Source organism: Schistocerca gregaria, chromosome 4, assembly GCF_023897955.1.
Source record: "Schistocerca gregaria isolate iqSchGreg1 chromosome 4, iqSchGreg1.2, whole genome shotgun sequence".
NCBI lineage: Eukaryota > Metazoa > Arthropoda > Insecta > Orthoptera > Acrididae > Schistocerca > Schistocerca gregaria.
This window is the reverse complement of record NC_064923.1, coordinates 734277463-734294362: the sequence shown is the minus strand read 5'-3', so window position 1 is coordinate 734294362 and position 16900 is coordinate 734277463. Positions and strand designations below refer to the sequence as shown.

The 16900-nt window shown below is 37.2% G+C and overlaps 1 protein-coding gene across 1 annotated transcript in view; it reads right to left on the bottom strand.

The window, feature by feature from the left end:
* Positions 1 to 498: 498 nt before the first annotated feature.
* LOC126267465 (cancer-related nucleoside-triphosphatase homolog) overlaps positions 499 to 16900 on the bottom strand; it is a 64572-nt gene continuing 48170 nt past the window's right edge. Inside the window, exons 4-5 of the mRNA XM_049972736.1 lie at positions 3200 to 3394; positions 499 to 1037 (exon numbers count right to left, since the gene is read on the bottom strand). Coding sequence (XP_049828693.1) covers positions 960 to 1037; positions 3200 to 3394 — 273 coding nt within the window. The 3' untranslated portion in view covers positions 499 to 959. The remainder of the gene's footprint in view (positions 1038 to 3199; positions 3395 to 16900) is intronic.

Sequence of the window (16900 nt, the reverse complement as noted above, 5' to 3'; positions counted from 1 at the left end):
CAAGTAAAGCAACACCCTGTAAAATCTCCAAAAAAACAATAGTCATCTTTCTTATATGTTTAGTGTTTAATCAGTCTAGTTTTGGACTGCCAGCTGGTCCATCACTTCATTTAGTAGCAATAAAACAGTATCCACAGTGTATACCCAGTTAGTGCTTCATTGCGTGCGAGTCCTGGTACGCATTGCACAAAGTGGCGACCCCATTTCCTTATAGCAGTTTGTGGTTGACACAAAAACTTACATAAAATGTGTTTTACCATTGCAGTACACAAAGTATGTTTTAACATTGCAGCACACAGTTCTAATGTTCGGGTATGCAATGCAGTTGATTTGAGAATTAAGGATTGCTAAATGTAAAGTGAAAATATTATTTTCTTACCACAATGTGCACAGCCAAATTACACTACATTAAAATAAACTGCAAATAACATTTATTTCAAATAAAATATAATTGACAATTTACTGTACAAATAATCATCAGAGTGTCAAAGATTTCAATGGAAGCTGTTCTGTTTTCTTCACTTTTCTCTTTAAGCCTCAAAATAGAAAGCTTTGCTATTAAAAAATAAGGAAAAAAAGTGCACAAACATTTTATTTATTGTGGTAATTTATTTAGTGTTTATTTACCTGCAATTCCATGGAAACATTCACTTCTGATTATGAAGTTGGTGTTTCACTGCTTTCTAGCATTTGAATAATGATGGTAGCCCCTCTAAGTGTTCTGCAGAGATGTCTGTGGTTCAGTGCTTTCTGTAATTCTAGGTGTTGAATTATATTAGCTATTATTAAGAATACTGTTGCCAACAAATGATAACAACTAAAACAATGAAATTAAGAGGTTAATTCTACAAGAACTTCTTTATTGTACAGATACTGAAAAATTTAATCGTAAAATAAGAGACACAAATTTTTGTATAATGTAAATTATTTATTATAAACATCCAACACACATTTATATTTCAGGTTACTGTTTTCAGAGCAGATATCAGCATCTCAGATACTTCATTTTCAAGACCATTTCTATTGTTGTAATCAACCTGAAACATAAATATATGCAAAATGTACTATCTATGCACCCCTACTCAACTATTAAGAATACTAAGAAAAGAGTTCACCACACATCTTAACAAAGTACTAAGTGGCAATTAGGTACATAGAAATTAGTTCTGACTGCTTAGGACACAGACTCATATAGCTTAATGGTTAAAACAACAACTTGTAAAAAGCAGGATATATGGGTTCAAATCCCAGGGTGGAATCCATTTTCATTTGTAATGAAGAATTCATTATGTTGAAAGCTCAGCATCCCCGACTGGTATTCACTGATATCACTTTATAACATTCCATATTCACTGATCTTATTTTATGTGTTGACTCAATTAATTTCATTCCATTCACTTTAATTCAGTTGATATACGGAAGCAATTTGCAGTACTCATTAAAATCAAGAAGCAGAAATAAAAACAGAAAAGCAAGAAACCTAGAAAAATAATTACTTCAAAACAGGTAAATGTCACTCTCTACCCTGCAAGTTTAACAGGTAATTTTAAACATCAATGTAATTTGCAGTAAAAGTGAAAGGGACAGCAACAACAATCTTAAAGTTCAATGATTTCATATAACCTTCAGGCTGAACATAAAAGAAATGTAAAACAGCATTAAAACAGGATGTAGAGAATGTTGGGTAAAGTATTTAATTCATGGATAAAAAGTAAATGGAGATACTTATGAAGCTTCACATTTGAGAAACTGATTACATATCATGGAAGATATTCTTAAATAGTGAACTGCATAAAACAGACAAATGAGAGAGAAAACCAAAACCAAACTGTAAAGGCACTGAATCTTGTTTTTAACAAAAATATACTGTTTATACATACTGGATAGTGACTTGGGATTACACATCTCTACTATTATAAGTCAAAAGTACAAGACTATGAAATGTTAAAAACATATAGTACTGGAAAATCTTGAGTGGAATATTTACTACAGAATCAGAAAAGATGTTCACTTACTGTACAGTGACAATATTGAAAGATGGATAGTAAACAAAAACATAAACTGCAACAAAGCACAAGTTTATAGACTTACACTCGCAGAATGCATATGAACATGAGTGCATAAATCTGTAATATAAGTTACCTAAACGAGGAGATGCTGAGTTCACTCACACGCACGCACGCACGCACGCACACACACACACACACACACACACACACACACACACACACACACACACACACACACACAAACGCAACTCACCCACACGACTGCAGTCTCTCACAATTGAAACCACACTGAGACTGCTGTCGTGTGTGTGAGTTGCGTTTGCATGTGTGTGTGTGTGTGTGTGTGTGTGTGTGTTGACAAAGGCCATTGGCCGAATGCTTTAAGTGTGAAACTCTTTTTGTTGTGCCTATTTGCCACTCAGCATCTCCGTTATATGGTGAGTAGCACCTTTCCTTCTCATAATATTGTTACATTCCATCCTGGATTTCCATTGTTTGATGTTTTATGTAATGACAGTAAATGCTTCCAACATCTCATAATCGAGTATAACTTAAAAAAGACACAATGTTTGCAAGCACTTGATCATTTATCATCAGAATCCACTTATGGAAAGAAAATCTACTATGATCCCTTATAATGAAAATATCAAATATTTTAACAACTGGGAAAACTTCACACAGATATATTCTTGCTATTAATAAGTCCATCATTACATCTAAACTTAAGGAGATCAACTTATCTTATAATGAAAAATTAGACAGCTGAAATGAAACTAAAAGAATGTTTAAGGATAACTGGGAGAATAAATTAATGTTAAATCCTAGGAAAAACATTAATGTCATAGAAACAAGTAATGAATTCTGTCAGTTTTTGGTAACAAATAAAAATGTGTTTCAGAACATCAAAGAAGTATTTCTTTTTTGTTCTTGGCATCATTATCCTACACAAAAGCCAAGCGGCATTAGCCGAGCAGTCTTAAGCGCTGCAGTCATGGACTGTGCGGCTGGTCCCGGTGGAGGTTCGAGTCCTCCCTCAGGCATGGGTGTGTGTGTGTGTGTTTGTCCTTAGAATAATTTAGGTTAAGTAGCGTGTAAACTTAGGGACTGATGACCTTAGCAGTTAGGTCCCACTAGATCTCACACACATTTGAACATCCTACACAAAACAACAGTGCTGTCACTTTACTTACTGTTATTACTTTAACATCTGGACGTGTGCGCAACTCTTCAACAAACTGAATAGGCCGCTGTTTAGCAATTGGAATTGTTCCCAAAATTGTGGCTTTTGGTGAACTAAATGCAGCAGAAACGCAGTCTTTAAACTTTTTTGAGAATAGCTCCATTTTCCCAATTTCATCAACCACCAAAACATGACCAGGCCGTCCCTAGAATCAATCATAAAAATCCATGCATGACACTCACAAAAACAGACAAAAGTTCACATTAAAAATCTTGTATTACTTCTGCCCAAATGTATACATGGTGTGATGGGGGATAAATGCAGATATTTCTAATGGTAACTGAGGATGGTGTACTGAACAACATTACATCAATATTTACATCTTTAGCTGACTAATAATCATAGCTATTATGAGTCACATGTTTCTAAGCTCGTTAGTACACCCGAGTACACAGAGAAGACCTTAATGCTTATTTTCTCTTGGGCAGCAGGTCAGTTGATAAGTGTGTATGTATGGATACAAAACAGCTTGTCTATACTGACAGCTGTCGTCCACTTAGTGGTGCAGTTATCTCCATGCAGAAAACAGCAGGTAGTATACATCCTAAACATTATGACCATCTGCTTAATAATAATATTAATAATAATAATTGGTTTATTTGTCCATAAGAACTTTTACAGTCATGGACATTGTCTGTTTATAAAAATATGAACATCACTAAGAGTTTACAAATAAAGATAAATTATACACAACAACATTAAAGATTATTGATGGAGTACAAATATTTATCAATTAACAGTTGCTTTAATTTTGTCTTAAACATGTTTCCACTTAACAGCTGTATATTATTTGGCAGTCTGTTATAAAAATGTCTTCCTGCAGAAAATGGACTATGATCTGTTGCCCTTTTATTACTATATTGTATGTGATAATCATCTCCTTTTTCTTGTATTATAATTTTGGATTTCACTATTGATTATACTATGCTCCATATTTTCTTTTACAAAATGAAGTATTCTCTACAGGAATGACACTTACTAATATTATCTATTATCCTAATTGCTCTTTTCTGGGATCTGAAAGCCCTATCCATGTATACCACTGGTACCCTACCACAAATCTCTATAGCGTGTTGTACGTGAAAGTGCATCATTCCAAAACAGATTTGCCTTAAGACAGGTGGCACTATTATGCTAGAAAGGCATTTTAGCAGGTAGGTGTTACAGGAGATTCTTTTTTACATATGTAAGAAGTTCATCTGCTATAATACCCAGGAATTTATGTTTATCAGTTCTTTCAACTGATTTATAATTTAGCAAAAACTCCATCAGAATGATCTTGTCCTTATTTAGTGCCAATCTGTTTTTGGTCAGATATTCTGTAATGAGGCTAATGTTCTTTGTATTGTTTTGCACTAGTAGCTGTTCTGTAGAGCCCCAGCTTATGAAGGAGGCATCACTGGCATAATTTACTAGGTTTGGATTTTGTGGAATTATTATATCACTGATGTACACAATAAACAAAATACAATGTTAGTACATGAATTCTGCAGGACATGGATGTGACATGATCTTGGTATGTTTCTGGAGGTATTTGGCATGGTCACACAGTTCCTGTAAGTCATGAGCCAGTGTTTTAAAGATGTGGAGCTGCTACCTAACAGTATCAAAGATATGTTTCATCAGGTTCAGATCAGATGAATTTGATGTCCAAGACTTCAATATAAGTTCAGTATCATGTCTTCCAACAAATGTAGCATGATTCTGGTCTTGTGATACAGACTTGCTGGAGGGTGCCATCACTGCTGGGGGAGTCCACAGCTGTCATTGTGCATTCAATTACTACCAGTCCATGTTTTGAGCAGCTGTTTGCCTGTATGATAGTGTATCTGGACAACATCATCAAGCTCGTAAATTACAAACTTGATTCATACAATTAGGCAACAGATTTCCAGTGGTCCATGGTTCAGTCCCAATGATCCTGTATGCACTGTAATTATAACTGATACTGTCATTGTGTCCACATGGGAATACATGGTAGTCATCTGCTTTGGAGGCCCATGTTCAAAAATGTACACTGAATGGTGTGCTCTGAAATGCTTCAGCCTGCAATACCACTGTATTCTTTCATCAGATCTGCTACCTCTCCTGCTCTACAAGTGGGCAAGCCCCCACATTCTGTGATGAAGTGTGGATGCCTAACACCTTGTCACCTACTTGTCATGTCATCATCCTTCAACCATTTTCCATCGTTGCTCACATCTGTAGCATGGGAACAACTGACTGGCTCCACTGTTTCTGATATGCTTGTTCCCAAGTGTCAAGCCATAACAAACTGCCCTTTGTCATGTCACTGGATTTTCCCATTTCTACCCCTTATCATCACTTAAATGTTTCCTCATTTGTCAGTGGATATAATGTCATCAGTCAGCATCCAGTCTTGGAGTGAGCAGTGATCATAATGTTTTGGATCATGGAGTACAAGGTGTATGGGTCATATCAAAAGTCTTCTATGACACAACTTCATAAATATCTGAAATAGACACATAGTGTTTCAAAGTGGTGCTAAATATATTTGGAATAGTTTACACAGTGTCAGGAAGTCAAGTGAGGATATGAAGGTAACTAATAACAATAGGTTTTAGGTCAGGCAACTGCAGACATACTACTTAAGAATTTTTGTACTAATATGTTTAGTCTAATGAATGATTAATTTTGGGAACATCATCAAATATTGCATGTGTATTACTTGGAAGCTTCTTTTTGTATTATGCTAATGTTTGGTCTACTTTTACATTCAACTTATTTTTCTCAATAATAGACAACATGTACTTTTAAGATAGGATGCTGCTACATGAAGTAAACTTAAACAATTATTTCATATAATAATTCTATTTCATGCCACTGAGTGTTGTACGCTTACTTGTCACTGTCTCTCTGTTTAGCAAAAGCACATGATATCTGATATGCAGAATTTCCTGCATCACGCTGTCATCATCTGCAGCACCTACAGTGAATAAATTTTTGTAAAAGGTGATTATTGTGGGAGAACATACACACTCTACATCATCTTTAAAGGATCATAAAATGTGAACATGGAAGGTCTGATCCTTATAATTTTCTTCCCACTGAATGTATACAAGGCATGCATATTATTTACTTTCTTTTCAGTGACTTTTTATAGTGAATGTGTGTATAAAGATGGCCCCTCCTTATTGTGATTAGGCTTGATGGATTGTATATTAGTGATTTTGAAGTAAGGAAAGTAAAGCAGTTGCCCTGGAATGTGTGTACAATCTTAGTCATGACAGAGATGGGATTGGCTTTGTAGAGTACGTATTGATGGTCTCGCATGATGTGTAACGGATTTGATGTTATGTAATACATCATAGATAAACCGTAAGTAACTATATTTAAGGCTCATATGAACATCTCCAGGAAAATGCTGTACAGGGATGGCTCTCAAAGGTATGTATTACAAGCCTGGATGAGCTGTTATGTGATTTTTGGGCTTAGATAAGACAGGAATACGAACTTCACTTTATAAGTGTTAGAAGAACAAGTGAATGAAAAATGATGTCCTATGGAAATTGGTTTAGAAGCTTTGTATGTGAATTAGAAATGAGGAATTTTGAAAGGGCATGGAACTAATATCATGAGATAAATGTGTAAGAGACAGCAAAAGCATTTATTGGTGTGTAATATACTTTTTATGGTCAGTGGATATGAGAAAAGATAATAATACTTTAAAATATCACATCTGTGCTAACTTCAATGTAAATATGTTTTGTTAGAGAATATGAAGTGATTTCCACAATTGGTTTTGGTTGTATGGAGACTGATGTGGTTTTTATAGGTCACTGGAGAAGAATTAAATGATGAGAGAGTTTTGGACCAATAGTTAAAAAACCCAAAGCAGAGAACAGAAATAAGATGGGAGCAGGTACCAGAATCTAATTTTGAAGTAATAATTTGATTTTAATTAGAACCTGTAAGAAAAGAAGTTAGTACATTATTTCCATTATATGAGGGGCCTTATCAGGTAACACCAGTAATATATAAACAGACTGTGACCTTATAAGAACCACCTTTGAATGTTATTTCTATACAGAATTTCATGGAGGTTGTGATCAGGAGAAATTGTAAACATTTATTACATGGTTATATCTGCAGTTTGAAAGGCAGAAGTAGTAAGACGGTGTGCTGCTGAAACAAGGAGTAGCAATTTTTAGAAATTAATTGCAAATTCTAACTATAGATGCTCTAGGAAGCTTCAGATTAAATGTGAGAATGACAAAGCTTTACGGTATCTGAATTAAGAGCATAACATGGCACATGTTTGAAAAATTAATGCCCTAGGAAGATTCAGCTTAAATGAGTTGGTGAGCATAATATGGGGAAGCAATAATGTTTTCTTCTATCTTCTGTGGCTTCACAGTATGGTATTACTGTGAATTACTGAAGGTTCTTAAAGATGTATGGTGTCAGGTATGTTATAGCAAATCAGTATCATACATGAAGCCTGAGAGCAGAAATTGAAAGTAAGGAACATAAAGACAGTAATTAGTATGGAATTATACTTTATTTTATCATCTTGATGGTCAACAGAATCATTATTAGGGATAGGCATTACAGCATACCGGACAAACTCTACAGTAGATACGCCGATAAGCCTTGTAAAAAGGTATGAAAACCAATCACCATAGTGTTCAGTGTGTAAGCAATAAGAGTGTAGATCTTAAAATATTTTTCCTTAAGGTTCAAGGACTGAAAGATAAAGAACTTATCATAAATGAGTTTGGTCTTGATAACCAGTTTGATATGTTTTGTCTGAGTGAACATTGGGCTAATGAGAATGAACTTGCAGTTACCAAATGTAACAACTTTAGTATAGTAAATAGCTACTGTAGGAAAGAGCACATTAGAGGTGGTGTGGAAATTTATACCAACCAGTCACTCAATTGCACAATAACCAAACTTGACCTAAATTCCTTGTGTGATGAACAGCACTTTGATGTTATGGGTATAACCTATTAATAGACATAAGCTAATAGTAGTAACCATTTACAGATCATCAAAGGGAAGCATTAACATTTTTAGAAAAAATGGACATGATACTGAGTGAATTAAGTAATATTAAATGGCTACACTATGATATTGCAAAGGGGGGGGGGGGGGTGATTTGAATGCTGATTTTGATGTTACTAAATGTAAGGGTAGTGTTGCAGAATGGGAACATTTACTAAGACAATACAATATATATCATGTCAATAAAAGTCCCACAAGAAACAAATCATGTTTAGATAACATCTTTGTAAACTTCAAGACCACTGAAAACACATGTGAAGTTGAAGTGTTCCCATTCTCAGACCATGACTCTGCATCTCTAAATTATGCAAGTAAAATTCCTCTCAATAGGAGCCATACAAACAGACCTGTGCCAACAGCTGTGATTACCAGACCCCTTGCTGACAGAGACTTGTTTGGCCATTGTATTGTCGATGGACATTACACATCAAGTAATGACCTGACAGCCAAAATAATATATGATAGATTTTTTAATGCATTTTTGACTATTTAACCATGGTATTCCCATAAAGAAAATAAAAATAATGGACAGCAGCCACAAATCCAGATCTCAAAACAGATAAAATATGTAATACACTAAACAGCTGACAGATCTAAAAAAAAAAAAAAAAAAAACAACTTTTCTTACTATACAACATATAGAGTAGTATGAAGTCTGACTATGCCAAATCAGCCTATGTGGAATGCAGGCATGAATACAAAACAGCCACCTTGCAAGCCAAAGAAACCTACAATGCCAACAGCATACATAAATCCACCAATAAATGCAAAACTGCTTGGAAAATAACTAACAGTGCTGCCACAGATACTAAAAGAGACACAATTAATATCCCACCTCAAGCACTCAATGAGGTTTTAATTAATTTAGTCAAAGAAATAGGAGATACAATTATCAAATCAGAAATTAATCCATCAGAGTTACTCTCTCAAAATTTGGGTGGACAGTCACTAAACACAATCACACTAACCTTCTCCGAAGTATCGCCTAGATTTGTACAAGAGGTCATAAAACAACTGAAATCATCTGATAGCTTAGATATATATGACATATCATGCAACCTGCTAAAAAAATGTGTGATTGCATTCTGTACCCTTTAACCCGCTGCATAAACAAGTGCTTATTCGAGGGATATTTTCCTGACGAATTAAAACTGTCTAGGATCATCCCAGTATACAAAATGGGAAATAAAGACTCTCCATCTAGCTACAGGCCTATTTCAATGGTAGCCACATTCTCCACGGTAATGTACCAACAATTATCATCTCACTTTGAGAACCTAGGAATAATTAATGTTACACAATATGGGTTTAGGAAGAATCTGTCGACCATTGATGCAATCGACATGGTAGTCAGCTACATCCTCAAAGTTTTTGAGGACAAAGGCTTTGCTCAGGTCTCATTCTGTGACCTAAGTAATGCCTTCGACTGCGTTGAGCACACACCACTACTAGAGAAACTAGAATTCTACGGCATCAAAGGAAACAGTCTCAGACTATTAAAAGCTTATCTCAATAACCGTAAACAGGTAGTTTGAGTTGGCAGGGAAATGTCAAACATAGAAAATGTTAAAGTAGGTGTGCCTCAGGGATCTGTACTGGGCCCCTCCCTATTTCTGATAATGATCAATGACCTCCCCTCATTTATTAGATCCACCACTGTATTGTATGCAAATGATATGAATTTTCTACATAGCAGTAACAATCTTAAATATCTTAAAACCTGTGCTGAAAATACACTCACTCATTCAATATATTGGTTCAGAGCAAATGGATTCTTGCTCAATGAAAATAAAACTCAGCAGATAATCTTCACTCTAAGAGACAAGTCACTATCTGATGACCCTAATTCTGTTAAATTCCTGGGAATTTATTTAGATGAAAAGTTATCCTCGGGCCAACATGTAAACTATATTAGAAGTAAGCTATCTATAGTAATTTATTTATTAAGACAATTCAGAAATTGTGTACCTGAAACATACATCAGATCATCTTATTTAGCATTTTTCCAAGTATAATGTCCTATGGCATCATCTTGTGGGATAATTGTAGTCATATACACGACATCCTATTATTGCAGAAGAAAGCCATTAGGATAATTACAAATTCATCACATAAGGCTCATTGCAAACCCTTATTTACTGAACAAAAAATTACGACAGGAATAAACCTCGTATATATACAATGTCTTAATATATATGAAGAAGAACCTACAAGATGTGAAAAACAGAGAAAATGTACACTGTTACAATGCAAGAAGCATCAAATACATATACACGCCTTGCCACAGATTATCAAAATCAATAAATAGCCATGAAGTCACAGGGCACATACTATTTGATAAGCTGCCACATGCTATACAGGATCTTCCTGAGCATACATTCAAAGAACGACTGCACGAATGGTTAATTTCCCACCCATTCTATGGCACCAATGAATTCTTCAATTGTAAAATGCAGTAATCCAATGGATGACCCACTGTACATTTATTGTAATACAAGCTAAAATATTTCAGTATTCCATACTTCATCACACTGTATTGCATAATTGCATCTTCATTTGACATTGTCAATTGCTGTAGTGGCCTAAAGACAATAAAATCTATATTATTATTATTATTATTATTATTATTATTATTATTATTATTATTATTATGCCACACTGAAAGTGTGGGAACACCAGTGTTCAAAACGAAAGGTCAAGCTCTGCAAGCAAGTTTTCAAAAGCTTTACTGCAGCCAGTGGTCATAGTTCCATCCCACAAAGTGTTTCGGGCGTTGAAGTCACCCAGTATTACAAGGGGTTAAGGCAGCTGAGAAAACAGTGCAGACAACATGTTGTTGGACACTTCATCATCTGGAGGGAGATACACATTGCAGATGGTTAATTCCAGAGATATCTTCACATGAACACCCACAGCCTAGAAAGTTGCGTTGAGTGGCATGTGTTTGCTGTAGACAGTCCAGAATATACAAGCAAACACCAGCTGATGTCCTTTCATAGCACATGTAGTTGTTAAAATGGCCCTGACAGCCGTGGAGGGTAGGGGTCCACATTTAGGAGACAAATTTCCTGGTGATGCAGAAAACAAGGGAAGTGCACAAAAGATGTCATAGCTCAGCCAGGTAGTGGATGACACTTCTACAGTTTCACTGGAGGATCACACTAGCAGTATCCTGTGGGGGGGGGCATGATTGGACCAAATGCCTCAGTGACACCTGTTGCTACTGGTTGTGAAGATACTTTATCAGTACCCATTTGTTCCAGAGGTCTGGAGCCACAGGAGTAACCAGGAACACTGCCTCAGATACAGAGGCAGAACACACTGCATCTGTCAACATGGGGCCATCAGAATCTTTCCCCTATTTAAAGACTACTTCTTATCCTCAGATGATTTAGATTTCTGCAATTTCTGGGACAGAAGAGGAACTCAAAGTTCTACGACCTGCAACCTGTGTCTGCTTCAACCACCATTTGGTGTCCAGTTGCAAATCAGCAAGGTCCTGGGAAGAGAGCATCTTGAGGGAACCCTTTCTGGTAAGTGGTGCTGGAGGAGGGTGTTGCTTCTCCGGCTGGAGGTGGGAAATAACATGCCTGGTGGATAGGGTGGAGAGGGAGTCAACACACACAAAGATGGTGTCAGGGAGGCAGTGTGAGGAGGACCCCCACCACTAGGGGAGTGGGTGTAGTCAGGCAGCTCTGAACGCCAAACGCAGAAGATATGGGGTGTGATGGCAGTCATTAAAGTGAACGATATCATCATAGCAGTAGTGCACATCATTATCATATGCACAGGATGCAGGCAATCATATTTCTTCTTGGCCTCTTGATATATGAGGTGGTCAAGGGCCTTGGATTCCTGGATTTTTTGCATTTGAAAACAGTGCAGTCTGGTGATATGGTGAATACTGCTCCCCACAGTTGACTCAGGTGGAGGGGGCACAGGAAGCGTTCATGAACAGCTGATGGCCAAAATCCCTATAGAGTGGCCTGGCACTCCAGTGCAAAGACATGTGTCTAAATTGCATATATTTGTAGCACTGCATGGGAGGAGAAATATATGACCTGACATCACAGCTGCACACAACCATTCTGACCTTATCAGGCAACGAGTCACCTTCAAAGGCCAAGATGTTGTCGTTTGGTCCTTGCCGGACACGATGGGTAAAATACACATCTCGTCACTTCAAATTAGCATGCAACTTGTCATCAGTCTGTAAAAGGAGATATCAGTGGAAAATGATGCCTCGTACCATGTCAGAGTTTTAGGGAAGATTATAGTTACAGGAATATCACCCAGTTTGTCACAGGAGAGCAGTGCCCATAAATGAGTTGAGAAGTCTGCTTTAAGCAGAACAGAGCCACTTTTCATTTTTGAAATCACTACCGCTTTCCCAAACCTGTCCTCAAGATATTCAATGAGGAACAAAGGTTTTGTATTCAAAAAGGAATCCCCACTCCAAATGGGAGCTGTCTCCTTTGGTGCCGCCTAGCCACAGTAATGGTTACCTGGCCAGTAAACTGTTGCCCTAAGTCCCCGTGCCACAGCCATGGTGGGCACGTGCTCCTTGGCTTGCACTGGGAGTTTCCAGCTCAAGTGTCAATGGTAAGATCTCTGAGTGGTCAGGGGGCTATAATGGTGCAATGTACTTGTTGCCACGCCCCCCCCCCCCCCCCCCCTTCCAACTAGGGAATGGCTACTGAGTACTGCTGCACATATCACAAACCATTTCTCCAAAACTAAGCTAATAATTAAATAAACTTTCTTCAAATTTCACGAGCATCTTTCAACATTATAAAGGCTCAAGAGATGAGATGTATCTTTTATCGAAGTCTTAAGTATTATTTGGAGCTTTGAAATATTTATATGTGCACTAGTTAAGGATCTGGAAATATTTTGAAACTTTGTATGCTTATGGACATTGACTCATGTTGTTGTTGTTGTTGTTGTTGTCTTCAGTCCTGAAACTGGTTTGATGCAGCTCTCCATGCTACTCTATCCTGTGCAAGCTTCTTCATCTCCCAGTACCTACTGCAGCCTACATCCTTCTGAATCTGCTTAGTGTATTCATCTCTTGGTCTCCCTCTACAATTTTTACCATCCACACTGCCCTCCAATACTATATTGGTGATCCCTCGATGTCTCAGAACATGTCCTACCAACCGATCCCTTCTTCTAGTCAAATTGTGACACAAGCTCCTCTTCTCCCCAATTCTATTCAAGACCTCCTCATTAGTTATGTGATCTACCCATCTAATCTTCATTCTTCTGTAACACCACATTTTGGAGGTTCTATTCTCTTCTTGTCTAAACTATTCATCGTCCACGTTTCACTTCCATACATGGCTACACTCCATACAAATACTTTCAGAAATGACTTCCTGACATTTAAATCTATAGTCGATGTTAACAAATTTCTCTTCTTCAGAAACGCTTTCCTTGCCATTGCCAGTCTACATTTTATATCCTCTCTACTTCGACCATCATCAGTTATTTTGCTCCCCAAATAGCACAAGTCCTTTACTACTTTACGTGTCTCATTTCCTAATCTAATTCCCTCAGCATCACCCAACTTAATTCGACTACATTCCATTATCCTCGTTTTGCTTTTGTTGATGTTCATCTTATATTCTCCTTTCAAGACACTGTCCATTCCATTCAGCTGCTCTTCCAAGTCCTTTGCTGTCTCTGACAGAATTACAATGTCATTGGTGAACCTCAAGGTTTTTATTTCTTCTCCACGGATTTTAATACCTACTCCGAACTTCTCTTTTGTTTCCTTTATTGCTTGCTCAATATACAGATTGAATAACATCGGGGATAGGCTACAACCCTGTCTCACTCCCTTCCCAACCACTGCTTCCCTTTCATGTCCCTCGACTCTTATAACTGCCATCTGCTTTCTGTACAAATTGTAAGTAGCCCTTTGCTCCCTGTATTTTACCCCTGCCACCTTCAGAACTTGAAAGAGAGTATTCCAATCAACATTATCAAAATCTTTCTTTAAGTCTACAAAAATTAAACTTTTCACTCGAGGGAAGACTTGAACCAAGGACCTCTTGTCCCGCAGCTGCTCACGTTAACCACGGGACCACGGCACACTCCTAGTTGGACTAAAAGTGATTGAATATTTCAACTGCAATGAATTTGTTTCTTTATAAAGACCTATACACACCAGCTGGACTTAAGGTTTTGTTGCACTTTCAGTGACTTGATGCATCCCTCTGTGCTATTAGTTCACATTTGTTACGGTCTATGAATGCTCTGCTTGCACTTCAAAATTAAACATTTTGGTTTCTGGTATCTTAAGTTTAGTAACAACCTATATGAGGCTGCCAATCAGAATAAATTTGTGAGAGATTCGAATAAACAAATAATCAAACTTTAATCCTTTGGTTGTAGACCACATTATTACCCTATGGGATATTATTCTTAATGTTTTCCTCCTCTAATAATCACAACCCATATATTGCTTTGTTTAATTATTTCACTGTTTTGTCATCCCTAAAGTAAGGTGCCTCATGAATGATCCATGCTTCTATAAGGGGCCAGAGCAACAGTGCATGAAGAAACACCTTTTGATCGGATGAGCCATATTCAAAGCTAACTTGCACTCTGCTATTTAGGTAGTGACAAACTGATGTTGACTCACAATTAATTAGTTGTTAGTGTTACTTAGCCCTTGTACAGTTGTAATGTCCTCCCCTCAGTCCGTCTAGAAAACTGAGTCATCATCTCCTCATGATTAATGAGATGATGAGCTCAGGAGAATGGCAAGATATTACTGCCATGCTTTATATATCTTGGTACACGATTTTCTAGTAGAAGCATTTCACTGTGATCATGTATTGCGAAAGGGTGCTGTAGCTGTCCACTTTCAGTATTAACCACTACTTTGAGTCCTCTGTGTGATCTTTAATTGTGTAATTCAGTTACTTATGAAGTTTGTATTAGTTGCCTTTTCAAACATGCATTTATGTATTCTTTTTTGATATCCTTGGACAATTTAATATATAATTTTACTACTTTTTTTTTTAGAAAACACTGTTTTCTGAGTTTTTGTTTGTTTTATCCTTGGTAAATTTAAGTTCAAACTGGATTTTGTTCCATGATTATGTATAAAACTATTAATGAAATACTTACTAACACTTTCCCTGATATGCGTAAGAGATTGATAGATATACTCTCTTAACACAGTAAGGATACCCAGTTTTTAAAATAGTTTGTAAATGAGCCCGACTACTAATTTTAGTTATTAATCATATGGTGGTTTGAACCACATCCCTGACAGAAGAAATACCTGAAAGTTTGGTTGATATAATAGGTCATAAAAGTTACCAAAATGGGCCATTAGTTTCTCCAAAATTACAATGGTCATCATTCCAGTCCCTCCATGACAGCCCCAGGTCCATTTGGCCTGCTATCAAATGAGTACAGGGGCTCTCTCCTGGGGGTAAAAGGAGACCAGGACAATTGGACCACCATCCCCCTTCTAGTGCTGTGGCAAAGAAACGCCGTACTATGCCTACAGCCCCCCCCTCCCCCCCATAGCCCACTCACAGGCTTGTGCCATGGACTTTACCTTTACTTTACTTGTTGTTGTTGTTGTTGTTGTTGTCTTCAGTCCTGAGACTGGTTTCATGCAGCTCTCCATGCTACTCTATCCTGTGCAAGCTTCTTCATCTTCCAGTACCTACTGAAACCTACATCCTTCTGAATCTGCTTAGTGTATTCAACTCTTGGTCTCCCTCTAAGCTTTTTACCCTCCACGCTGCCCTCTGATACTAAATTGGTGATCCCTTGATGCCTCAGAACATGTCCTACCAACCGATCCCTTGTTCTGGTCAAGTTGTGCCACAAACTTCTCTTCTCCCCAATCCTATTCAATACTTCCTCATTAGTTATGTGATCTACCCATCTAATCTTCAGCATTCTTCTGTAGCACCACATATAGATAAAAGAATGTCTCAAAAAGCAGTCACAACAAGAGCAGATGATATTATGCAAGGTATCTAGCCATTTCCCAATAGCTGAGTGAACTGGCTTACTAGCAGCCACAAGAGACACTGCAGTGCACTAATACTGTGTTGATGGATTGCAAGGGGCACCACCTCCAGCAATTCTGACAGCACTTTTTGAATGTTTATTGTATAGGTACAGCCTTTAAGCTCAGGGGGAATCTTGTTAGGGTTGATCAAACAATTGTGTATGACGCCAGTCAACACACAAAGTCATTGAGAACTTTTATAATGGCCTTGTTTTCAGGTGGCAAGAGGATTTTTGTCCCCCCTCCCCCCCTTTTATGAGCGTTAAACACAAAAGGCAAAATGATATCATCTCCATGGACAAAATATAGCATAGCTCTGTTGAACAAAACACAGCATTCAAAATTTATTCATTGATAGTGAGTCCTTTGACATCAGCTGTAATTGGTAGTTTATTGTCACCTCAACCACTTGAGCCATCCATGCACGCTGCCCAAATATACACATGTCACACTGTCTATATCCTTATGTCATAGCCCCTACATCATCACCTAATAACATTATTAATTGGGTTCCCTTTACAAGTGCTACCCGCTATCTATCAAAATAATTTAATATGGTACATTATTTATTAGCTATTC